Source organism: Cherax quadricarinatus, chromosome 1 (genome assembly GCF_038502225.1).
Source record: "Cherax quadricarinatus isolate ZL_2023a chromosome 1, ASM3850222v1, whole genome shotgun sequence".
Lineage (NCBI taxonomy): Eukaryota > Metazoa > Arthropoda > Malacostraca > Decapoda > Parastacidae > Cherax > Cherax quadricarinatus.
Genome location: NC_091292.1, coordinates 91,257,592 through 91,285,006, shown reverse-complemented (window position 1 = coordinate 91,285,006; position 27,415 = coordinate 91,257,592). Strand labels below are relative to the sequence as shown.

Below are 27,415 nucleotides of genomic sequence, written 5' to 3'. Positions count from 1 at the left end.
ACTCGAGGGCCCATCACCAGCATTAGGGCATTGCCTTTGAGGGGTCGAGGAAGGGAAAGGTAGCTCAAATTCCTTTGACTAAAAGCCTTTACAAGCATAAAGGCAACCCCCTATTTGAAAGATTGCTTGGTCCTGGACCAGAAACCTTTTAATTATGTCCTATTAAAATTTTTTTTCTATCTTCAGAATGCTCCAGTTACTTACGAATTTGTCATAGCACCAGGGATTCTCAATTATTTTTTGGTAAAAGAATATCCATTAATACCGTTTCTAAAAGAAAAATTAAACATCAGTCAAATGTTGGTAGAGTTAATATAGTAAGAGCCAAATAAATATGAAATAATTATTTAAATATTAAATTTCGGTACACAGATTAATTTTTTAAATGTTTGGCATTTCTTTGAAAAAATATTCTGAGAACATGGTCTGCCAAAAATGCTCAAAGTTGGAGTCAATTTTTCAAGGAGACAAAGAATACAATCATAGAATAATTTTATTGATAAAAAGATTTGTAACTATACATGACTACATATATTCAAACGTACTCTGTTATATGTATGACTAAAAATAAAAAGTAAACAAATTGTTGGCAAAGAATACTTAAGTCATTTGAAGAAATACCTTTTGTGCTCCATAATTAGGAACAACAATTACATGAAATTTGCTAACAACTTGTCAACATAAGTATCACATTTAACAGCTGCAATAGCTTAAACTGAATGAAGACAGCCTTGAGATTGATCACCCAAATACCAATCATTCTGAATAACTGGCATCAGGGACTAATGTTAAAGTTTGGTGAAATCTGAGTCATCTGAAACCATGGCACATATCCAGTTGCACCAGAACATAAAAATGCCCAGGCAAATTGATTTCAAAGATAACCATAGCATGTAGCCCAGGATGAGTTCTCTCTCTCAGGAGGCTGCAACACAGCAGGTACTGGCAGCGCCTGACAGTCAGTGCAAGGCGGTGGTGGTCATCAGAAGGATCTTCCTAAGTATAATGTTGTACTTTGTGTTGTCACCTCTAGGAACCCATGCCGACTGTACAAGTCTAAATAATTTTTTTCTCCAACATTCACACTGCAGTGGCCACCAAATATACCTGAAAATTTACAGAGATCTATTAACCTTTTCAGTGGCTGTCATGTAGATCTATGTTATTGATGCCTGAGTCCCTCATGAAGATCTAAGTTTTGAGCACAGCCCCCCTGATAAGCTGTAAGCAGCATATTTTGGTCTATTAGACAAAGAGTGTGTGGCGAGTGTGCATAGTATAAAAAAAAAAATCCTGCCCCTCACAGTGAATGATGGGAAAACTAAAACTCTGACCTTGTTTCTGGTTTAAAACAGTGACTGGGGTGTTTTCTAGGATGGCTTTTAAGGTTTTATTGATTATTGTTTGGTGTCACTTGATAGACTGGAGGATATACTGCTGAAATAGAAATGAGTTTGGTTGGTTTCAGGACTGAAAGCAGCTTGATATTGGGCTCCAATTAGTAGAAATTAAATTTTTGCCAATTTTCCTGAGGGTGGGAATGGCCCCCCTCCCAACACCGCCAGTCTGTTTTATGGATTTTTAATAGATCCGATTCAATTATTGGGACACCATAAACCACAACCAATCATTCCTGTTATTCTTTATAGCCAAGACATAAGGTAAATCTTTTATTTTTTATGTGATGCATTCAAAATGGAAGGCAAGTTTAATATAGGAGAGGCCTGGGGACATGATTAACATAAAGAGGAAATGTTTTAGTGCCTGGATTGTCTACAATGATTGTTTTAGACTATTTTTAAATTTTAATTTTTTAAATTTTATACAAAATTGGCCAAATTACTGACTGTGCATTTTGTAGGGTAGTTCTGATAGTTGAACGGGTGGTATATTGTGCACAATCAATGGAATGGAAGGCATACTAGCAAAATAGCTAAGAATTTCACTGAATAGAGCATTTTAATTGGTTTAAAATAGGACTAAGTGTGCAAAATCATTGATGCACAAATTGCACCCAGACTGATAATTCTGAAAGGTTTCTATAAATTTCATATTTTTGGTGTCATTACCTTTAGAAAAAGATTCTCTACCATTTCAGAAGAATTTTAATTTTTTAATTTGGACACTGGGAGCAAAAATTAATTTAAGGGGTCTGGCCAGTGAAAGGGTTAAAATTGATAATGTTAATGTATAAAGTAGACTTTTACACAGTTTAAACGTTTGTACATTTTTATATGTGGGAGAAGAAAAATGAGGGATGAGTGAAAAAATGAGGGAGGAAAGAGTAAAAAAAAAAAAAAAAAAAAAAAAAAGAGGGATAGAAGAGTGAACAAAATGGGGGAGAGAAGGATGAGGAAATAAGAAACAAGGGAGGAGGAGAAAATGGTAAGGAGAGTGAGATGATAAATGGGGGATAGAAAATGGATGGGGGGAGAAGAGAGACGAGAGGGTGGTAAAGAGAGAAACTGAGCAAGGAAGGAAAACAGAAAAGAGGCAGAGAAGAGAGTAAAATAAGAGATCAAGCAAAGACAGCAAGACAGGAGGGGGAGAGCAAAGAACAAGATGGGAGAGGGAGAACAATAAATGAAAAGAGGGGGGAGAAGACAGCAAGAGTACAGGACAAGAGCAAGAGAAGGGAGGACAGGATGAGAGCAAGAGAAGGGAGGACAGGACAAGAGCAAGAGAAGGGAGGACACGATGAGAGCACGAGAAGGGAGGACTGGACGAGAGCAAGAGAAGGGAGAACAGGATGAAAGCAAGACAAGGGAGGAGAAGATCAACAGAAAGCCAGGAAAATGATCAAGAGAATGGAGAAGGGGAAGATAACAAGAGAAGGTACGATGGGGAGAGAAAATTGTGTGATTTACAAAGTGCTTTGACTTGTCATTTTTTTTTTTTTACAAAGCTAAATACTGTACAATCACACATACTCAAAAGCCAAAACTAAAACACATTATATCTTAACCTGATGACCTGTGCTCACTATATGTAGCCTAACTTAAGCATTTTTGATACCGCCGAGGTAGATGATCAGAAAATCAATAATAATAATAATAATAATAATAATAATTCTAGGTAGTAGGTTGGTAGACAGCAACCATCCAGGGAGGTACTACCGTCCTGCCAAGTGAGTGTAAAACGGAAACCTGTAATTGTTTTACATGATGGTAGGATTGCTGGTGTCCTTTTTTCTGTCTCATGAACATGCAAGATTTCAGGTACGTCTTGCTACTTCTACTTACACTTAGGTCACACTACACATACATGTACAAGTGTATATATACATACCCCTCTGGGTTTTCTTCTATTTTCTTTCTAGTTCTTGTTCTTGTTTATTTCCTCTTATCTCCATGAGGAAGTGGAACAGAATTCTTCCTCCGTAAGCCATGCGTGTTGTAAGAGGCGACTAAGATGCCGGGGGCAAGGGGTTGGTGACCCCTTCTCCTGTATATATTACTAAATTTGAAAGGAGAAACTTTGGTTTTTCCTTTTGGGCCACCCCGCCTCGGTGGGATACGGCCGGTGTGTTGAAGAAATTCTAGGTAGTAGGTTGGTAGACAGCAACCGCCCAGGGAGGTACTACCGTCCTGCCAAGTGAGTGTAAAACGAAAGCCTGTAATTGTTTTACATGATGGTAGGATTGCTGGTGTCCTTTTTTCTGTCTCATAAACATGCAAGACTTCAGGTACGTCTTGCTACTTCTACTTACACTTAGGTCACACTACACATACATGTACAAGCATATATATATACACACACCCCTCTGGGTTTTCTCCTATTTTCTTTCTAGTTCTTGTCCTTGTTTACTTCCTCTTATCTCCATGGGGAAGTGGAACACAGAATTCTTCCTCCGTAAGCCATGCGTGTCATAAGAGGCGACTAAAATGCTGGGAGCAAGGAGCTAGTAACCCTTTCTGTATATATTACTAAATGTAAAAGAAGAAACTTTCGTTTTTCCTTTTGGGCCACCCTGCCTCGGTGGGATACGGCCGGTGTGTTGAAAGAAAGAAAGAAAGAAAGAAAGAAAGAAAGAAAGAAAGAAAGAAAGAAAGAAAGAAAGAAAGAAAAAGAAAGAAAGAAAGAAAGAAAGAAAAAGAAAGAAAGAAAAAGAAAGAAAGAAAGAAAGAAAGAAAGAAAGAAAGAAAGAAAAAAGAAAGAAAAAAGAAAGAAAGAAAAAAGAAAGAAAGAAAGAAAGAAAAAGAAAGAAAGAAAGAAAGAAAAAGAAAGAAAGAAAGAATGAAAGAAAGAAAGAAAGAAAGAAAGAAAGAAAGAATAAGAATAATAAGAATAATAAGAATAATAAGAATAATAATAATAATAATAATAATAATAATAATAATAATAATAATAGTCGGCCGTCTCGGTGGGAGACGGCCAACTTGTTGAAAAAAAAAAAAAAAATTAGCCAACTTCATGCACTAAACTAATATGGATCATAAAGCACTGTGGATGGGAGAGAGGTATACAGAATAGGAGTGTGGGAAAAATAGGTTGGTGAAGGGTAGGAGTGTACCTGTAGTAGGGATAAATCAAGGTGGAGTACTAGGGCGAGTGTAAAATTTAAATCAAAGTTGGTGCAGATTAGTTTCCGTAAGTGTGAAAAAAGGGACTTTCAGCAAAGGGAATCAATTAGTGTGTGCTAGGACATTTTAGATGTCAGAAACGATGTACAAATCTGTTCCATGTTACAGAGGAAAAGTGGAAGGTATGTACAATCTAAACTTACCACGAGCTCTAACTGAAGCGAGCATACAAGTCAGCAATCTCTTGCTAATAGACTCATCAGTAACAGAGAGAAGGCAGGCAAGAGACATTTTGGCAGGGTGAGAAGTAACAAGCACTTTGGGTGGAGGCTGTGGTTCGGAAGACAGTGATATAAGGAGCTCTTCACACGGAGTCAGCATCATTCCTTCTTCCCTAATTACCTGGAAGTGGGAAACACATTCATGATAACCTTTTAAAAATTTGAGAACATGTGACAAGAGCATGAATTGTTTACTGTAGGTATGACTAACCCTAGGTAGTAGGTTGGTAGACAACAACCACCCAGGGAGGTACTACTGTCTTGCCAAGTGAGTGTAAAACGGAAGCCTGTAATTGTTTTACATGATGGTAGGATTGCTGGTGTCCTTTTTTTGTCTCATAAACATGCAAAATTTCAGGTACGTCTTGCTACTTCTACTTACACTTAGGTCACACTACACATACATTTTTTTTTTTCAACAAGTCGGCCGTCTTCCACCGAGGCAGGGTGACCCAAAAATAAAGAAAATCCCCAAAAAGAAAATACTTTCATCATCATTCAACACTTTCACCTCACTCACACATAATCACTGTTTTTGCAGAGGTGCTCAGAACACAACAGTTTAGAAGCATATTTTTTTTTTTTCAACAAGTCGGCCGCCTCCCACCGAGGCAGGGTGACCCAAAAAAGAAAGAAAATCCCCAAAAAAAAGAAAATACTTTCATCATCATTCAACACTTTCACCACACTCACACATTATCACTGCTTTTGCAGAGGTGCTCAGAATACAACAGTTTAGAAGCATATACATGTACGCATAAAGATACACAACATATCCCTCCAAACTGCCAATATCCCAAACCCCTCCTTTAAAGTGCAGGCATTGTACTTCTCATTTCCAGGACTCAAGTCCGACTATATGAAAATAACCGGTTTCCCTGAATCCCTTCACTAAATATTACCCTGCTCACACTCCAACAGATCGTCAGGTCCCAAGTATCATTCGTCTCCATTCACTCCTATCTAACACGCTCATGCACCCTTGCTGGAAGTCCAAGCCCCTCGCCCACAAAACCTCCTTTACCCCCTCTTTCCAACCCTTTTGAGGATGACCCCTACCCCTCCTTCCTTCCCCTATAGATTTATATGCTTTCCATGTCATTCTACTTTGATCCATTCTCTCTAAATGACCAAACCACCTCAACAACCCCTCTTCTGCCCTCTGACTAATACTTTTATTAACTCCACACCTTCTCCTAATTTCCACACTCCGAATTTTCTGCATAATATTTACACCACACATTGCCCTTAGACAGGACATCTCCACTGCCTCCAACCGTCTCCTCGCTGCTGCATTTACCACCCAAGCTTCACATCCATATAAGAGTGTTGGTACTACTATACTTTCATACATTCCCTTCTTTGCCTCCATAGATAACATTTTTTGACTCCACATATACCTCAACTCACCACTCACCTTTTTTCCCTCATCAATTCTATGATTAACCTCATCCTTCATAAATCCATCCGCCGACACGTCAACTCCCAAGTATCTGAAAACATTCACTTCTTCCATACTCCTCCTCCCCAATTTGATATCCAATTTTTCTTTATCTAAATCATTTGATACCCTCATCACCTTACTCTTTTCTATGTTCACTTTCAACTTTCTACCTTTACACACATTCTCAAACTCATCCACTAACCTTTGCAATTTTTCTTTAGAATCTCCCATAAGCACAGTATCATCAGCAAAAAGTAACTGTGTCAATTCCCATTTTGAATTTGATTCCCCATAATTTAATCCCACCCCTCTCCCGAACACCCTAGCATATACTTCTTTTACAACCCCATCTATAAATATATTAAACAACCATGGTGACATTACACATCCCTGTCTAAGACCTATATACGTATAAAAATACACAATATATCCCTCCACAATATATCCCGAAACCCCTCCTTTAGAGTGCAGGCATTGTATTTCCCATTTCCAGGACTCAAGTCCGGCTATATAAAAATAGCCGGTTTCCCTGAATCCCTTCACTAAATATTACCCTGCTCACACTCCAACAGATCGTCAGGTCCCAAATACCATTCGTCTCCATTCACTCCCATCGAACACGCTCGTGCATGCCTGCTGGAAGTCCAAGCCCCTCACCCACATAACCTCCCTTACCCCTTCCTTCCAACCTTTTCGAGGATGACCCCTACCCCGCCAACCTTCTCCTACAGATTTAAATGCTCTCCATGTCATTCTACTTTGATCCATTCTCTCTAAATGACCAAACCACCTCAACAACCCCTCTTCAGCCCTCTGACTAATACTTTTATTAACGCCACACCTTCTCCTAATTTCCACACTCCTAATTTTCTGCATAATATTTACACCACACATTACCCTTAGACAGGACATCTCCACTGCCTCCAACCGCCTCCTCGCTGCTGCATTCACAACCCAAGCCTCACACCCATATAAGTGTTGGTACTACTATACTTTCATACATTCCCTTCTTTGCCTCCATAGATAACGTTTTTTGACTCCACATATACCTCAATGCAACACTCACCTTTTTTCCCCTCATCAGTTCTATGATTAACCTCATCCTTCAAAAATCCATCAGCCGACACGTCAACTCCCAAGTATCTGAAAACATACATGTACAAACATATATATACATACCCCTCTGGGTTTTCTTCTATTTTCTTTCTAGTTCTTGTTCTTGTTTATTTTCTCTTACCTCCATGGGGACGTGGAACAGAATTCTTCCTCCGTAAGCCATGCGTGTTGTAAGAGGCGACTAAAATGCCGGGAGCAAGGGGTTGGTAACCCCTTCTCCTGTATAAATTACTAAATTTGAAAAGAGAAACTTTTGTTTTTCTTTTTGGGCCACCCTGCCTCGGTGAGATACGGCCGGTTTGTTGGGAAAAAAAAAAAAAAAAGGTATGACTAACATTCAAAATTTTATGCCAAAAAATAGGCTAAAGAAATAACACAAATTTCAAGCAGTTATTGAGAGTGAACCCTAATTTAACACAGCCCTGGTCTGGGAGATTTTGTTACTGCAGCCTCCAACAAGCTTAGCTAGGTAAATATTAAACACAAAATCTTAATAAAACATGGCAGAAATTTTGATATTGCCAAGAGTAGGTGGATGGCCATCTGCCTGTAACAAAGTGTTTGCCAAGCACTTTTGTTATTACCCTAACTGTCTCATCTCTGGGTATTATTAACCATAGCACCCAAGAACACAAGTGATGCTGGGGTTATCAGAAATATGAGTAAAATCCCTTGATAACCCAGAAACTGGAAGTGTAAGGTAATGTTCAAAATAGTACACATGAAGCAGCTGCCTGCAACAGCACCACTACCATCAAGAACAATAGTCACTGCAAAACCACTACCAGCATGAATAGTAAAAGCTCCAGCAACACCATTACCAGCATCACAGCATCAGCAGCCCCAGCAAAATCACTACTAGCATCAATGGTACCAGCAATGCCTAGAGCAAGAGCAGCTGCTATTAACCTCTTTCAAAGAAAACAATGATAGCTTACACTTTGGGACATTTATGTGAAAGCTTATGTTTTTTCATTACTCAGAGAATCCTAGACATAATTTGCAAGGCTAAGCAGTGTCTACTTTTTTGAGACATACATAACTAGAGGACAGTACTGGGCAACATGCTGACTGCTGAAGCTCACACTTATCCACCCCAACACACTGCTATATGTTTTATGGAAGTCTCTGTTCACTTACTGTTTAGAAAATCCTTGTCTTGAAAGGTACATACAAGTAGCGTTTACCCTTTATTTCTGCAGTGTAACAAGACAATATAGATGACTCTACATGTGGCTTACCCTCCATTATTACTGTATATTCAGAGGAGTGCTAAACCCATAGGTGTCATACAATGGCTGGGGAAATGGGGGACAATCAGGTTCAATCCAATGATGGAGTGGGCAGGTCCAATTCCTTGGATCAAGAGCCCCCAGCATCAGTTTAACCTGTAGTCAGCTGATCATACAGTACTTTAATACTGTAAATGTACATGCATATTTAAAAAAAAATTCATTTTTCTACGTTTTTCTCATTATTGCACAAAGAGTAGCACATGCACCCAACAAAATTTATGATATTAGCATTAATAAAGAAAACACTGTGGTACTCTAGATAACGTGTGAAGTATTACATGTTTTTGATGTTAAGAGTCACAATCTACTTAGGTGAGTGACTAGCTTTTCCCCAAAACAAGTCACAGTAGCAAAAGCCCAGTAATGAGACACTCAGAAACTGAATACCCAGGGAGCTCACTGCTGTCAATAACAAACCACAATGCATAAAACATAGCTTAACAACATAACTGCCAAAAGGTAGGTAAGCTGTATGTAACTAATTTAAATTGTCTATTGTGGACAGGGAAAGGAAAGGGTTAACTTTGCAGACATTTGGACCATAATCAAATTTTTCCTTCATATATTAGCCTTTTTTTTAGCACTATTTTAATTTGCATGCCAATTTTCAGGTGTAACCACCCCATCTCTAAATAACCATTTACTTCAAGCAAAGTTGAAATTTTGAAGGATTAATATATGTTCTTTCCAACTAAAAAATAAATAGAAGCACAAATAAATTCATAAAGATTCAAGACTCTACCTTAGGGTATTTATCTTTTATCTTTTCACGAAATGCTGAATCTCTGGATGTCTGATCTTCTGCATTGCCAGCAATTGAACTATAAGCTACAATATCACCCCATTCATCTTCAACCACCATAACAGCTACATCTTTAAGAGTTTCATCTTCAAGAGCATCCAAGTAACTTCCAACTATCCTGTAAAGAAAATTAAGAGATAAATTTTTATCAAGTGCATGCTACGTGTGTTATGTAATTACTCTGTTTCTTTATATTTTTTTATAACACACTGGCCACTCCCCACGGAGGTAGGAAACTCAAAAAGGAAGAAACACTTTCACCATCATTCATACAGTCACCATCTTGCAAGAAGTATGCTGACATTACATTTCAGATGAGCTGCAATATCCCCAACCCACTTCAGTGCAAGTACTGTACTTCCCACCTTAAGACTCAAGTCTGGCTAACCAATTTCCCTGAAGACCTTCATAAATATCACCTTTCTCACAATCCCAACAGTACGTTATATCATACACGAGGCCGGGTCTCAGACCGGGCTGCGGGGGCATTGACCCCCGAAACCCTCTCCAGGTATACTCCAGGTGTAAAAGCCACTTGCCTCCACTCACTCTCATGTTCTTACACAAGCCTGTTGGATAGGGAAAACACTTAGAACTCGAAACCTATGCCCCCTCCATCCTACCCTATTCCTCCTCCCATCCACCCCAGATCTATGTAACATCCTAGTCAACTTAGCTTACTCCTTTTTGACATATTTAAAACTCATGCCTCACACTCATACAACAAAACCCATGAATTCATGCATCAGTCAGTCAAGTCAGGTAGGTCAATCAGTCATCAAGTTAGGTCAGACTCATTCATTCACTCATTCACTCACATACACACACACACACACACACACACACACACACACACACACACACACACACACACACACACACACACACACACACACACACACACACACACACACACACTGCAAGAACTGTAATAGCATCTACAGCAATTGTACACAATTTATACATATCATTAACAGTCAAAACCAAGGCAGATAAACATTGTCAGTTTAGTGTGTACATAAACTGTTTTGTGGAATTTTGAGTGACAGAATTTGAGTACTAAAACAAACAATACAATTACAGTATGCATGTTTAAGATAAGTTATTGTTTAAAAAAAAAAAAAATTTCTAGTACCTTCAAAATATTTTAAAGAACATGTGCCAAATTAGTCACTGCTCCAGAAGGCTTTGAAATATACTCCCAATTTTTTTTTTAAGTGGGAAATTACATATTACACTGTACAATTACAATGCTAAACTTCATTTTCTGAGACAAGCGAGGTGTTTCAAGATGAAAGCCAATGTGAGGATGCATTCTCAAGACAATAAATTTAAGGAAAAACAGTAACTGAAAACCATGTAGATAGGCCCCCCAACTTTCCCTCCTGATATGGATATTAACCCTTTGACTGTTTTGGTCGTATATATACGTCTTACGAGCCACCGTTTTTGACGTATACTTATAAATTCTAGCGGCTTCAAATCGGGCAGGAGAAAGCTGGTAGGCCCACACATGAGGGAATGGGTCTGTGTGCACCATATAAACAAAATCCTGCAGCACGCAGTGCATGAGGAAAAAAAAAAAACTCCGACAGTTTTTTTTTTTATTAAAATGCTGAATTTGTGGTCAATTTTTGTATAGTATTTATGGTTGTATTCTCGTTTTCCTGGTCTCATTCGATAGAATGCAAAACATATTATAGAAATAGAGGTAATTTTGATTGGTTTTACTATGAAAAAAACCTTGAAATGGAGCTCAAAGTATGGGAAATGTTTGATTTTTGCCGATGTTCAAAAGTAAACAAATGATGTCATTTTCCAATAAATGTCCAAGTAGCCATTCTAGTATGCAGTCATGAATGGATTAACATTATTTATACAATTATTATAATATTGCAGTAGTCTGCATAATAGTAAATCTTCTATTTTTTTAATAAAAATTCAAAATAGAAAGCAAGAGTAATATCAGAGAGGCCTGGAGACATGACTGATGAACAAAGAAAATGTTATTTTACAGCCAGGAATGTCTGCATTGTTCATTCTGGACCCTATTTTGAAATTGTCATATTTTTTAATTTTCATGAAATTGGCCAAATTGCAAATTTCTGACCACGTTATTGGGTAGTTGAAATCGGTAAATGGGCAGTTTCTTGTACTCAATCGATAGAATATGGAGTTCTAAAGAAATAGCTATGAGTTTGGTCGACTGGAACAACGGAATTAGCTGAAAATAGGGCTCAAAGTGGGCGAAATTGCCAATTCGTAAATATCGCCGAGGCCACTAACTTCGCAAGAGCGTAATTTTGTCAGTTTTCCATCAAATTTCGTTCTTTTGGTGTCATCACAATCGGGAAAAGATTCTCTATCGTTTCATAAGAAAAAATAATCTTGGAAGAGGGGGAGGGGTGCGACACCAGGAGACGCCTCAGGATTTGGGGTTGCGCCAGTCAAGGGGTTAATTACATCCAAAAATACAGAGTGAAATCAAGACAAGATGGAATTAACAATATTCAGGTCGAATATAGGGGCATGCAAGTACCAGAAATGTGTATTCTTTACTCACAAGTCACCTGGCAAGTCTGGATGGGCAGAATACAAAGCAGTACCATCTCTTCGATCATCTGATGTTCGAAGGATTAGACTATAAACTTTAGGTTTATCTTCAGGAAGGTATGGCCGGATGCAATAGCTGTGTTTTGTTGGTACCTCTGGAGCTTTGTACACAAAGAGGTCGTTGCTCGCATCTACAGGTATGAGCCGCTGTGGGCAATGCAAAAACTGTAAGTTCTGTGTCACTAAAAACTACGGATAGGGATAAGTTGATACTCCAGTTAGGATGCTTGTGTCCATTTATATCACACAAATTGCCCATTACTTTATCAAAGCTTGCTATAAAATTCAGCAAGTAACAGTGTTACCAGGAGTCACTGTGCATTAGCTTGATTTACTCCCCCACCATTAGCGAACAATTACTGGTGTATATCGACTCATCCCAGAGTAGGACAAGAAAGAGTACCCGAGTACCACATTTTCACTTACACAGTATCAAAATACATTTACTCACTTCAATCTAGATTAGGCTGCACGAGGCCTATGATATATAAAACATGGAAAAATGCTGAAGCGCAGCTGTTGGTAAAACGCTGAAGCGCGGCTGATGGCGACCTCATCACGAAAATTCTTCTTCTGTTTCCTCTTGTACCTGCAAAAGCTACCTACTTTTAAGACCATTTTAGATCCATTCTAGAAAAGTGGTACTCAGGTTGCAAGGCAGCGCAGCGCACATGAGGTAAGGCAAGGTGAAATCCCTGATTGTCTTCTTCTATTTTTGTTTTAATAACAAAGTGCAAAGACCAGGTTTCACATTAGATTTTGATATCAGTGGAGATAGGTTTTCTGTATAATCATCAGGATTTCCATTCAAGCCTACCCCAAGTTATATTTATACATACTTGAAATTCGGCGGTCAGTCCTCCCCTGAAGATCCATGGCTCCTGGTCGCCAGACATAAATACCTCGCGCCATCCCTTACTGAACCCTGCAGTGACGATGCAAATGGTAACCACTCACTACACGCAACTCAGCGCTTTTGGGTTAAATCACGCTTATATATCATACAAAGCAGCCAACAATGTCCTGCTCTTGCTTATCTAAGAGCCTTAGTACTTACAAGCAATGGTAGAATCAAGATAATTACACCTGGTGAGAGAGGCTCATCCAACTGTAAGGTTATTAAAAAAAAAGAAGAATATTTCAAGAGCAGCTCCAGACACTTGAAAGGGGGCCTAACATCAGCCACATAGCTATAAGCAGCTGCAGCTGCAAGGGGAAGGGAGTGTCTGAAAATATAAAATTCGCAGATGCGCCCTGTCTAACTTTGCCTAGCGCCAACGCAGAATGCGCACATGTGAATGAGAATACTGAGCATGTCTCTTCTTCCCTGTCTCCTCAAACTGGAAAACAAACGGCTGAAAGCTTTTTTGAAAACATAACAAGTAGCCTCAGTTTGTCATTGTAATACTGTGCAAATGTACACTGCTGCACCCTCAATAAAACTGACTTGCCATAATCAAAGTTTCAAGGCAGGAGGAGGGGGTTGAAACAAGTCAGTCCATGAGGTTAGGGCTTGATACTATGAAAGGAAAAGGAGACAGAGGACAAGAGAAATGCTCTACCATCTGGAAGGAAAGCCATTTTAATATTCTTATTACAATACCCCTCAGATGTTCCTGGACATGCAGCACAATCACTACTAATGAACTACGATGGCATGAATTAAAAAGAAATAGGACACAGTTGTGCATCCATATATTTGTGCTGCAAGTCAAAGAATATCTGAGACAGGATGAATAATCCAAGTTTACCATACCTGTTTGCAGTTCTCCTCAATGCAACGCAATACCCAAGCGAGGGCTTGCTAGCGCACGCAGAATGCTTGCCCTAAAGCGCGTCGCAAGCGCATGTGGCTGACACTAGCTATAAGTTACTAAAATTCTCATTTCACTTGAGTGTGTTTGTATATACATATATACTACCCATATGCTGAGTTACGTACAGGTATAGTTGCCATGAACGTAGTTGCCGACCAGAGGTGAAACCTGGCCCAATGCTGTAAGGGAGAAAGAAAGAAGAGTTGCTGATTAATAAAGCTGGTTTCCAAGAAAGTGTGGATAGCTTGGCTACTCTGCTTCATATTTTACATTTGTTTTACCACAACCAGCAGCTCTCAAATCATTGGCCATTGTAAATTAGCTTTTTAGTAAACAATGAAACAATCTCTTCCCCATCTTTGTTGAAATATATAGTAAAATAAAATAAAATAAACAAATTACAATGGCAAAGTCAGAGAACGGCCTCTGGTCTTTCATTCTACTTAAAAAAAGTATATATATATATATATATATATATATATATATATATATATATATATATATATATATATATATATATATATATATATTTATATATATATTTATATATAAATATATATATATAAATATATATATATAAATATATTTATAAATATATATATATAAATATATTTATAAATATATTTATATATAAATATATTTATATATATATATATATAAATATATTTATATATATATAAATATATTTATATATATATAAATATATTTAATATAAATATATTTATATATATATAAATATATTTATATACACCTACCATCCAACTTAGGACCGAGTTCAGTTCCGAGAAACTGGTCCCAAGTCAAAATGGTCGTAAGTCAAACTTTACTAATGAATATCAACAAAACATTTTTGTAATGACTATTTTATTGTTTTATTTTGGTATTTCATGTTTTACTTTACTTTTTATGCTGTTAGTACTGTATTTTATACTGTAAGGTTTAGGATAAACACTGTGTACAACACAAATACTTGTTTATTTCCCAGAAATTTGGCATAAAAACACGGTCGTAAGTCGAGTGGTCGTAAGTCGAGTGGTCATAAGTCGAGTGGTCATAAGTCGAGTGGTCATAAGTCGAGTGGTCATAAGTCGAGCAGGTCGTAAGTCGGATGGTAGGTGTATATATAAATATATTTATATATATATATATATATATATATATATATATATATTTATATATAATATATAACATATATATATATATATATATATATATATATACACATACATACATACGTATATAGGATAGAATGAAAGGAGCACTCACAAAGAGAAGAGCAAACTTACAAGTGAGTGATTCGATGGCATGTTATATTCACACAACAACACTCCATAATAATTAGGCTCCTAAATATCAAGTGCCCTTCACCAGTTCATATCTAACAGCACTGCTGTAAGAGGGCAATACTTAACATATAATGAACAAAAACCTAAAACTTGACTAAAGTATGAACAACATTCCTCAGTGACTATATTGCAAGTTTTAATATCAATGCCTTATAACACATTTTAGAAGAAATATGCACTTTCAACAGAGAAACAGTAAGACTATTGTATAAAACCTTAATTTTAGTTAAGCCTATGAAAGACAATTGAGGTTTAACATATTAACTTTAAGAATTACATGAAAAAATGTAATAATCCATTGTTCAATCAACATCCTTTTGTTTATTCAACATACAAATCTAGTCAAAATTTTATCGAGTTCAGATTCAAGCTAACCCTAAAGAAAGCTACAAGTTTGACAATCCACAAACCTGAGAAGCTTTGTAATAAATTGTTGTTATTAGCACTGTCAAAACCACATTAGGCTTTTTAATGATTATCACAATCTTTCTAACCATAAACTAACAGGCATTTTAACGACAAAGGCAAATCTGTCCTAAGGAAACAAACATTTTACATATCCAGAAACAATATCACAGATGGGGAGAAAAAAAGATGGCAACATATTTAGTCATGGACAGCATACAAGCTCTATGTCTTTTTATATATTAAAACCCGATAACGTAAGTGATTTAAACTCTAGACAAACTAACATTGAGCAAAAGAATCGTGATTTCAAGCATGGCAACCCCTCGCTACATAGTGGAATTTTGTTTAAATGTGATTGAAAAAGTTTTTTTTTCTTTATCAAGAGCACAAAAAGACTTGATAATATGCTTATTAAGTGTGGGAGATATCAAGCTGTGTGTAAAATCTTTAGATTTTGCAACATAAAACTTCCCCCATACAATAAAAGTTGAACTATGGGTCGAGTGTTCAGAGAGTGACTGTCACCCATGCTGCCTAGAATTACTTTCTGGAGGGTCTAGTGCCTTACTATGCGTTTATCAAATGATTTAAAAAAAAATCTCCCCCACCTCGTCTCATTTCTGGTACCCAAGAGGAATATTACTGATGTTGAAGGTGCAAATAAGAAAAGCAAGCAGACTGCTCACACTTAGGGGTCAAAGAATTCACTATCCATACAATTAGAAACAATGACATATTAAATGTCTGTGCAAAGAGCAGGGCAGACTGTGACCTGGTGAAAATGTCAAACAGGTCAATGCTGCAGGGTAAGAAACCTGACACATTACAAGATGCTTACGGCACTACAGAACACTTATCAACCACTGTACTATATATTTACTTTAAACAATAACCACAGCCATCCACCTCAAGCCATTAGGGCCAAACCAACCATCTCCACACATTCCGTGTCGACAAGCAATGACAACATTTCGCCCACTTTGAGCCCTATTTTCAGCCAATTCCATTGTTCCAGTCGACCCAACTCACAGCCATTTCTTTAGAACTCCATTTGGTCTATTGACTGAGTACAAGAAACTGCCCATTTACCAATTTCAACTACCCAATAAAGTGGTCAGAAACTGGCAATTTGGCCAATTTCAAGCATATTGAAAGACGCCAATTTCAAAATAGGGTCCAAAATGAACAATGCAGACATTCCTGGCACTAAAATAACATTTTCTCTGTTATCAGTCACATCTCCAGATCCCTCTTAAATTACTCGTGCTTTCTATTTTGAATTTTTATTCACACAAAAAATAGGACTTACTGTTATGCAGACTACTGCATTATTACAATATGTGTGTGGAAATTAGGAGGTGTGGAGATAATAAAAGTATTAGTCAGAGGGCTGAAGAAGGGTTGTTGAGGTGGTTTGGTCATTTAGAGAGAATGGATCAAAGTAGAATGACATGGAGAGCATATAAATCTGTAGGGGAAGGAGTGCAGGGTAGGGGTCGTCCTCAAAAAGGTTGGAGGGAGGGGGTAAAGGAGGTTTTGTGGGCGAGGGGCTTGGACTTCCAGCAAGCGTGCATGAGTGTGTTAGATAGGAGTGAATGGAGATGAATGGTATTTGGGACCTGACAAGCTGTTGGAGTGTGAGCAGGGTAATACTTAGTGAAGGGATTCAGGGAAACCGGTTATTTTATATAGCCGGACTTGAGTCCTGGAAATGGGAAGTACAATGCCTGCACTTTAAAGGAGGAGTTTGGGATATCGGCAGTTTGGAGGGAAACGTTGTGTATCTTTAAACGTATATGCTTCTAAACTGCTGTATTCTGAGCACCTGTGCAAAAACGGTGATTATGTGTGAGGTGAAAGTGTTGAATGATGATGAAAGTATTTTCTTTTTGGGGATTTACTTTCTTTTTTGGGTCACCCTGCCTGTGTCACTTCCCATTTTGTATTTAATTCCCCATAATTTAATCCCACCCCTCTCCCAAACACCCTAGCATTTACTTCTCTTACAACCCCATCTATAAATATATTAAACAACCATGGTGACATTACACATCCCTGTCTAAGACCTACTTTTACCGGGAAGTAGTCTCCCTCTCTTCTACACACCCTAACCTGAGCCTCACTATCCTCATAAAAACTCTTTACAGCATTTAGTAACTTACCAACTATTCCAAATACTTGCAACATCTGCCACATTGCTTCCCTATCCACTCTATCATATGCCTTTTCTAAATCCATAAATCCAATAAAAACTTCCCTACCTTTATCTAAATACTGCTCATATATATATGCTTCAATGTAAACACTTGATCTACACATCCCCTACCCACTCTAAAACCTCCTTGCTCATTCACAATTCTACATTCTGTCTTACCTCTAATTCTTTTAATAATAACCCTACTGTACACTTTTCCTGGTATACTCAGTAAACTTATTCCTCTATAATTTTTACAATCTCTTTTGTCCCCCTTCCCTTTACATAAAGGGACTATACACCCTCTCTGCCAATCCCTAGGTACCTTCCCCTCTTTCATACATTTATTAAACAAAAATACCAACCACTCCAACACTACGTCCCCCCCTGCTTTTAACATTTCTGTCATGATCCCGTCAGTTCCAGCTCCTTTACCCCCTTTCATTCTACGTAATGCCTCACGCACCTCCCCCACACTCACATCCTGCTCTTCTTCACTCCTAAAAGATGGTATACCTCCCTGGCCAGTGTGTGAAATTACTGCCTCCCTTTCTTCGTCAACATTTAAAAGTTCCTCAAAATATTCTCGCCATCTACCCAAAACCTCCATCTCCCCATCTACTAACTGCCCTACTCCATTTTTGACTGACAAATCCATTTGTACCCTAGGCTTTCTTAACTTGTTTAACTCACTCCAAAATTTTTTCTTATTTTCATTAAAATTTCTTGACAGTACCTCTCCCACTATCATCCGCTCTCCTTTTGCACTCTCTCACCACTCTCTTCACGTTTCTTTTACTCTCCATATACTCTACTCTTCTTATAACACTTCTGTTTTGTAAATACCTCTCATAAGCTACCTTTTTCTCTTTTATCACACCCTTTACTTCATCATTGCACCAATCACTCCTCTTTCCTCCTTCATGTGTGTGTGCATGTGTGTGTACATGTGTATGTACATTGTGGGTGTGGGTGTGGGCATGTGTGTGGGTGTGGTGTACATTGTGTGTGTGTGTAGGTGTGTGTGTGTAGGTGTGTGTGTGTAGGTGTGTGTGTGTAGGTGTGTGTGTGTAGGTGTGTGTGTAGGTGTGTGTGAAGGTGTGTGTGTAGGTGTGTGTGTAGGTGTGTGTGTAGGTGTGTGTGTGTAGGTGTGTGTGTGTAGGTGTGTGTGTGTAGGTGTGTGTGTGTAGGTGTGTGTGTGTGTAGGTGTGTGTGTGTAGGTGTGTGTGTGTGTAGGTGTGTGTGTAGGTGTGTGTGTGTGTAGGTGTGTGTGTGTAGGTGTGTGTGTGTAGGTGTGTGTGTGTAGGTGTGTGTGTGGTGTGTGTGTGTAGGTGTGTGTGTGTAGGTGTGTGTGTGTAGGTGTGTGTGTGTAGGTGTGTGTGTGTGTAGGTGTGTGTGTGTAGGTGTGTGTGTAGGTGTGTAGGTGTGTGTGTAGGTGTGTGTGTGTAGGTGTGTGTGTGTAGGTGTGTGTGTGTGTAGGTGTGTGTGTGTGTAGGTGTGAGTGTGTGTGTGTAGGTGTGTGTGTGTAGGTGTATGTGTGTAGGTGTGTGTGTGTGTGTGTGTAGGTGTGTGTGTGTGTGTGTGTAGGTGTGTGTGTGTGTGTGTGTAGGTGTGTGTGTGTAGGTGTGTGTGTGTAGGTGTGTGTGTGTAGGTGTGTGTGTAGGTGTGTGTGTGTAGGTGTGTGTGTAGGTGTGTGTAGGTGTGTGTGTAGGTGTGTGTGTAGGTGTGTGTGTAGGTGTGTGTGTAGGTGTGTAGGTGTGTGTGTAGGTGTGTGTGTGTAGGTGTGTGTGTGTAGGTGTGTGTGTGTGTGTAGGTGTGTGTGTGTGTAGGTGTGTGTGTGTGTAGGTGTGAGTGTGTGTGTGTAGGTGTGTGTGTGTGTAGGTGTATGTGTGTAGGTGTGTGTGTGTGTGTAGGTGTGTGTGTGTAGGTGTGTGTGTGTAGGTGTGTGTGTGTAAGTGTGTGTGTAGGTGTGTGTGTGTAGGTGTGTGTGTGTAGGTGTGTGTGTGTAGGTGTGTGTGTGTAGGTGTGTGTGTAGGTGTGTGTGTGTGTAGGTGTGTGTGTAGGTGTGTGTGTAGGTGTGTGTGTAGGTGTGTGTGTAGGTGTGTGTGTAGGTGTGTGTGTAGGTGTGTGCATAGGTGTGTGTGTAGGTGTGTGCATAGGTGTGTGTGTAGGTGTGTGTGTAGGTGTGTGTGTACAGTGTGTGGTGTACAGTGTGGTGTACAGTGTGTGGTGTACAGTGTGTGGTGTACATTGTGTGTGTACATGTGTGTGTACATGTGTGTACATGTGTGTGTACATGTGTGTGTACATGTGTGTGTACATGTGTGTGTACATGTGTGTACATGTGTGTACATGTGTGTGTACATGTGTGTGTACATGTGTGTGTGTACATGTGTGTGTACATGTAGACAGCCTGTATTGTCTGCACAGACAGCCTATGCTGTCTGCCAGCTTAGTTCATATTTTGCAGCACTCAGGTGCTGCCCTCTAGGCCTGCCCAGGTCAGTGGGACGCTGGTCCCACTCGCTCACTCTCTCAGCAGCCTTAGACGCAGTCAACAGGGGGACTCCTATCTCCTTGTGGCCATGGCCCTCCCAGGCCATGGGCACTTAACACACTGCCTGTGTACACCACGACTTTGCAAATAAAGTAAGAAGCCTCCGAAGAAGTTTATCATTGAACCCCGCTCTGCTGCAAGTCACCAAATAAACTGGTTATATACAATAAACTAGTTATATGTGTGTGTGTGTGTGTGTGCATGTGTGTGTGTGTGTGTGTGTGTGTGTGTGTGTGTGTGTGTGTGTGTGTGTGTGTGTGTGTGTGTGTGTGTGTGTGTACATGTGTGTACGTGTGTGTACATGTGTGTACATGTACGTGTGTGTACGTGTGTACATGTGTGTACGTGTGTGTACGTGTGTGTGTACATGTGTGTACGTGTGTGTGTACGTGTGTGTGTGTACGTGTGTGTACAGGTGTGTACATGTGTGTATGTGTGTGTGTGTGTGTGTGTGTGTACATGTATACTCACCTAGTTGTATTCACCTAGGTGAGGTTGCAGGGGTCAAGTCCGAGCTCGTGGCCCCGCCTCTTCACTGGTCGCTACTAGGTCACTCTCCCTGAAGCATGAGCTTTATCATACCTCTGCTTAAAGCTATGTATAGATCCTGCCTCCACTACATCGCTTCCCAAACTATTCCACTTACTGACTATTCTGTGGCCGAAGAAATACTTCCTAACATCCCTGTAATTCATCTGTGTCTTTAACTTCCAAATGTGTCCCCTTGTTACTGTGTCCAATCTTCGGAACATCCTGTCTTTGCCCACCTTGTCAATTCCTCTCGGTATTTTGTATGTCGTTATCACGTCCCCCCTATCTCTCCTGTCCTCCAGTGTCGTCAGGTTGATTTCCCTTAACCTCTCCTCGTAGGACATACCTCTTAGCTCTGGGACTAGTCTTGTTGCAAACTTTTGCACTTTCTCTAGTTTTTTTACGTGCTTGGCTAGGTGTGGGTTCCAAACTGGTGCCGCATACTCCAATATGGGCCTAACGTACACTGTGTACAGGGTCCTGAACAATTCCTTAGTAAGGTGTCGGAATGCTGTTCTGAGGTTTGCTAGGCGCCCATATGCTGCAGCTGTTTTTTGTTTGATGTGCGCTTCAGGAGTTGTGCCTGGTGTTATACTCACCCCAAGATCTTTTTCCTTGAGTGAGGTTTGTAGTCTCTGGCCCCTTAGACTGCACTCCGTCTGCAGTCTTCTTTGCCCTTCCCCAATCTTCATGACTTTGCACTTGGTGGGATTGAACTCCAGGAGCCAATTGCTGGACCAAGTCTGCAGCCTGCCCAGATGCCTTCGTAGTTCTGCCTGGTCTTCGATCGAGTGAATTCTTCTCATCAATTTTACGTCATCTGCAAACAGGGACACCTCAGAGTCTATTCCTTCCGTCATGTAATTCACAAATACCAGAAACAGCACTGGTCCTAGGACTGACCCCTGTGGGACCCCGCTGGTTACAGGTGCCCACTCTGACACCTTGCCACGTACCATGACTCGCTGCTGTCTTCCTGACATGTATTCCCTGATCCACTGTAGTGCCTTCCCTGTTATCCTTGCTTGGTTTGTGTGTGGTATACATTGTGTGTGTGGTGTACATTGTGTGTGTGGTGTACATTGTGTGTACAGTGTGTGTGTGTGTGTGTGTGTGTGTGTGTGTGTGTGTGTGTGTGTGTGTGTGTGTGTACATGTGTTTGTTACATGTGTGTGTACATGTGTGTGTACAAGTGTGGTGTACATGTGTGTGTACATGTGTGTACATGTGTGTGTACATGTGTGTGTGTACATGTGTGTACATGTGTGTACATGTGTGTACATGTGTGTACATGTGTGTGTGTACATGTGTGTGTGTGTGTACATGTGTGTGTGTACATGTGTGTGTGTACATGTGTGTGTGTACATGTATGTGTGTGTGTGTGTACATGTGTGTGTGTACATTGTGTGTGTGTACATTGTGTGTGTGTACATTGTGTGTGTACACTGTGTGTACATTGTGTGTGTGTACATTGTGTGTGTGTGTACATTGTGTGCATGTACACATTGTGTGTGTGTACATTGTGTGTGTGTACATTGTGTGTGTGTGTACACTCACCTAATTGTGGTTGCAGGGGTCGATACTCAGCTCCTGGCCCCGCCTCTTCACCGACCGCTACTAGGTCCTCTCTCCCCCTGCTCCATGAGCTTTATCATACCTCGTCTTAAAACTATGTATAGTTCCTGCCTCCATTACATCGCTTGCCAGACTATTCCACTTCCTAACTACTCTATGACTGAAGAAATACTTCCTAACATCCCTTTGATTCATCTGAGTCTTCAGCTTCCAATTGTGACCCCTTGTTTCTGTGTCCCATCTCTGGAACATCCTGTCTCTGTCCACCTTGTCTATTCCACGCAGTATTTTGTATGTTGTTATCATGTCTCCTCTGACCCTCCTGTCCTCCAGTGATGTCAGACCGATTTCCCTTATACGAGGTATACGAGTGAGTCAAGGTATACGAGTGAGTCAAGGTATATGAGCGAGTCAAGGTATGAGAGAGTCAAGGTATACGAGTGAGTCAAGGTATGAGAGAGCCAAGGTATGAGTGAGTCAAGGTATATGAGTCAAGATATGCGAGTGAGTCAAGATATGAGTCAAGGTATGCGAGTGAGGCAAGGTATGCAAGTGAAACAAGGTATGTGAGTGAGTCAAGGTATGCGGGTGAATCAAGGTATGCAAGTGCTAGTGTTAGAGTTGATGTATCGCTCTACAATACCAGAATGTGTGTGTGGTAGGATGTATCAGCTACTATTACATCATCTTCCACCACATCTGCCAGCATTCATAACATAAATCAAATTACCTTACTAAATTGTACTATACTAAATGAGCTCTATGCCTACACCAAACTTGTACCACCCAAGTCAGTAACTGGCTTTTCCCAGGCCGTAGAAATCCCTGAACATCTTTTTCATCGCTGAGAAAGTTCTTATACAACTACTTTTCCACAAAGCTTGGTCTTGGGAACAAAATGTTAATCACAATATATTGAAAAATGCAACTTGTGGTTGCACAAATGGTGGACTCTTTTGTATCTTGAACTTTGCAGATGCAAAAATCCTACATAAAAAAAAAAAAATCTGTACCAGAAGACTGAAAAAAATTGAGCAAATGAAATGAAAGATGGATTTTATCGAACAGTAAATGATGGAAATGAGGAAAAAAAACAGTTACAGGCCACATGAATACAGCATAAAACATTAAAAATGTCACACTGCAATCTAAGAGACATGGACAAAAGTTTTTATATCATGTAAATGAACTCTAAGAAAAACTTTTGGTTCACTGGCAACCTTTAAAATTGCCTGAAAAGAAAGTATTGCAAATGGTTGGGCGAGTTTTAAAATATCTGTTCACAATACATCTTGAGCCAAAATCATGGACAGTATGGATCAAAACCAAAGACTTGCTGTAAAATGGCTTAAATTAAAAAAAAAAAAAAAAAAAAAATGCTAGAAATACCCACATTGTATGAAGTGATGAAAAATAAACAAAGATCAAAATACAAGGTAACAGATTTGTTGGCACCATAAACAAGGACTAGAAGCCAAATGCAAAATGATGAAGCTGTGCTAAAAGAATACAGTACTAGGTAATTTTTCTTCAGTGGTAGAACACTAAATGAGTTACAAGAGGATGTATAAATACAACTGCTAGAATTAAATGTTGAGATAAAATAAGGAAGACAGCAAGTACAGCTCTGCTCTTGCAACTACAACTATGTAATCACCATTAAATGGGCACACTAATCTTTGAATGTCGTATTTTACACTTCATCTCGTGTAAGAATGTTCTACTGTCACTGTGTAACTTGTTCAACTTCTTTGGTTTTAAGTCAACATTTTAAGAAGTGTTTGTGGCTTGGTTGGGATTGCTGTTTCAATTCCTGTCTACATGTTAAACATACTACCCATGTAGTCTGTCCTTGTTTATGCCCTAAAGTATGGTCATATCCCATCAAGGCCCCCCTCCAATATAACAGACAATTAGTGAAGTGCTTTCTTGTAGCTCTAGCACCAATTTGGATGCATATCTCTGCAAACACTAGTTTCAATTTTAAATTGGACTTATCATATTCATGCAATTTGTCTTAAGAAGTGTATGGATTTCTGAAGGCTCCTTTCTGCAAATACAGCTTAGGTCAGTAGGCACACACTTTAATGGACAGAATTTAACATAAATGTTACTAAGTCCTTCTGTTTCCAGTTGCCCAATTTCATTAATTTGATTGTAACTAGCAGTAACTTAAGACTATACCCACCTTAATTTCGACAACACCTACAAACTTATGTAGGCATTTAGTCAATTTAGGATGCCTTCAATAAGCACCAAGCAAAGTACAGAGCCTAGTAACGAGTATTTAGAAACTCTACTTGTTGGTGTATACTAATTTATCCTGACACTTCAAAGTGGTTCAAGTCTTTCAGGAAATCCTCAATCCATGCTACAACCCCTACATGTCTTTTCCTCTTGTGCATTTGTCTTGCACAGGGAGTAGCCACGACTTGAAGCATAAGAATATCCAGTTTGCACATTCTTGCTCTTTTCTGTCACTGACCTTTATTGAGTCTATAAAACAACCTTGCTGTAATTTCTGAAGCTGAATTGGTGCTTTAAGAACACCCCTAATGTTCTCTGAGTTTACCCAGTTTTTCCCCTTCAATATTTGCCTTTTATGTCACTGTGTAGGTGAGTTAGTGTACACATTGATGCGCTATATTTCTGCATGACCTTGCCCCTTTACTGTTGGATGGCCATCCCCCCCCCCCCCAAGACACACAAATATTCCTTTTACTAGTGTAAAGGAATTCAGGATCTGGTTTGAACATACAAAAAACTGTTACCCATATATGGCACTAGAAAAGAAATACTATACCAGGATTTAGTTAAGATCTATATGCAGATGATTTAAAATAAAAGCAAATGCAATTTTGTTACAAGCGAATCATTGAATGGTTTAGATTACATACAAAATAACCACTGAGGAATGAATATTTACAAATAAGCTTATTTAACACACATGTTTATGTACAATATATAGTAAAATATAGTATATATTTTTAGTGATTATAAATGGCCTCTGGTAACTACCTCTCTTGCTTTTGAACGTGCTTTTGTCCAAATTAGATGCTTTCAATTAAGCTTAAAAAAGGCTTGGGAGCTTGACTGAATTTAATGTGCAGTGAGAGACATACACTTTGGGCTGAGGATATCATCAATTTTTTAAATTTTTTCATTAAAGATGTAACAATTCTAGATAAAAGTGGTGGTCTCTTAAAAAAAAGATGGGTGCAGCATGGCTGGTTATACCCTGTTGAGTATGTACATGCTTGACAAGGTGTTTGTATTACATATTGTGCTTTCCAATAGTTTGTAAAGATATTAAGTACTGCCCTTAACAAGCTGAGGATGTGTTGTTGCATGTAAAGTAAAAGCTTACAAGGCTCATCATCTGTTTGAAATTAAGTCATAAGGGTGAGTAATAAAGATGAGCCTTGCTGCCAATTACATCTTAACTTCTCACAAATCCTGAGTAAATATTCCAGATAGTGATGTTAAGAGTGCATGTGTATCCCTCTGGGTACATTTCGCTACCACTCAGGTACCTAGCCACTCGACGTAGGAGTTGAGAAGACAAACGACTCCATTCATGTCCCAAATATATGGATAGATGTCATACAACAGAGATCGATTCTTGACTTTGTTTAGTCTATTTGCCATTCTCTTCACATTTTTAGCCATTTCATCAAACTTGGCTGCTCTGTCAAACCATTCCTGAACCTGAAAAAATGTAAGTGTAAACTCTTAATTAACTTGGACTAACCAAGAGTATACAGTATTAGCAAATTCTGCATACAATATATAAATTTTTAACTGCACCTTAAATTCCAAAATATGGTTAACATTATTGTACAAATTGCTATAGAAAATTATATAAATGAAGAAGAATGTAAGGGTGGGTTGATTATCAAACTAAATGAGCACATTATTATAAATAAAGGAGCAAAAAGTCTAACAAAAAATTTCCACTACACAATTTATCATGGAAACTCAAGTAGCAAATCAAGTTCATTCACTATTAGTAAGCTTGACCAGCTCCATAAATTATTCTACAAGGAATTCCACATTATCCATATACAATTTCAAATTTATTTCTATTTTCTATTCATTCTCATTTATTCATTCATATACATTCTCATTGTCTCCCTTCCTCCCTCTCAATCTCCCTCCTCATTCCCCCCTCCCACCTTCATCCTTCCCTCTCCCCCTTTTCCCTCCCCATCCTCCCTCACTCTGTTCCTCACCATCCTCTCTCCCTCCCTCTCTTCCTCACCATCCTCCCTCCCTTCCTATCCTCCCTCCCTTCCTATCCTCCCTCCCTCTCTTCCTATCCTCCCTCCCTCCCTCTTCCTCACCATCCTCCCTCCCTCCCTCTTCCTAACCATCCTCCCTCCCTCTCTCTTCCTCACCATCCTCCCTCCCTCCCTCTTCCTCACCATCCTCCCTCCCTCCCTCTCTCTTCCTCACCATCCTCCCTCCCTCCCTCTCTCTTCCTTGCCATCCTCCCTCCCTCTCTCTTCCTCACCATCCTCCCTCCCTCTCTCTTCCTCCCCATCCTCCCTCCTTCCTCCCCCTCTTGTTCCCCATCCTCTCTCCCCCCTCCCCATCCTCTCTCTTCCCTCCCTCTCTCTCATCCCCCCCATTCAAAATTCAATGGCATGCACACACTTTATGTTAAAAATATTTCACATCAAAAATAGCTGAAATTATCTGTAAACATGCCACACTTTCTTACCTCTATATATTCAGAATGCTTGTTTGTGTCACATGATTCTCCAGTGCCTCAATCTACTTCTAAATGACTTGCACTAATAATGCCCTGTAACTTTTTCCATCCAGCCTTAGTTCATTTATCAAACCTAAACCTCCACATTGAAGAAATTCCCCTATAATTTTCAAATTCAGTTCACTTTTTGTTGTATTTT

The 27,415-nt window shown here is 39.3% G+C and overlaps 1 protein-coding gene across 3 annotated transcripts in view; it reads right to left on the bottom strand.

Annotated features, from left to right (window-relative positions):
* Positions 1-480: 480 nt before the first annotated feature.
* The window catches only part of Oga (O-GlcNAcase), a 73,226-nt gene continuing 46,291 nt past the window's right edge, over positions 481-27,415 (bottom strand). Inside the window, exons 6-12 of one of the 3 annotated variants that reach the window (XM_053778717.2) lie at positions 26,036-26,210; positions 14,017-14,070; positions 12,914-12,999; positions 12,025-12,221; positions 9,402-9,579; positions 4,727-4,925; positions 481-1,125 (exon numbers count right to left, since the gene is read on the bottom strand). In XM_053778717.2, coding sequence (XP_053634692.1) covers positions 983-1,125; positions 4,727-4,925; positions 9,402-9,579; positions 12,025-12,221; positions 12,914-12,999; positions 14,017-14,070; positions 26,036-26,210 — 1,032 coding nt within the window. In that variant the 3' untranslated portion in view covers positions 481-982. The remainder of the gene's footprint in view (positions 1,126-4,726; positions 4,926-9,401; positions 9,580-12,024; positions 12,222-12,913; positions 13,000-14,016; positions 14,071-26,035; positions 26,211-27,415) is intronic. The other 2 variants (XM_053778722.2, XM_053778730.2) reach the window with 2 other exon arrangements.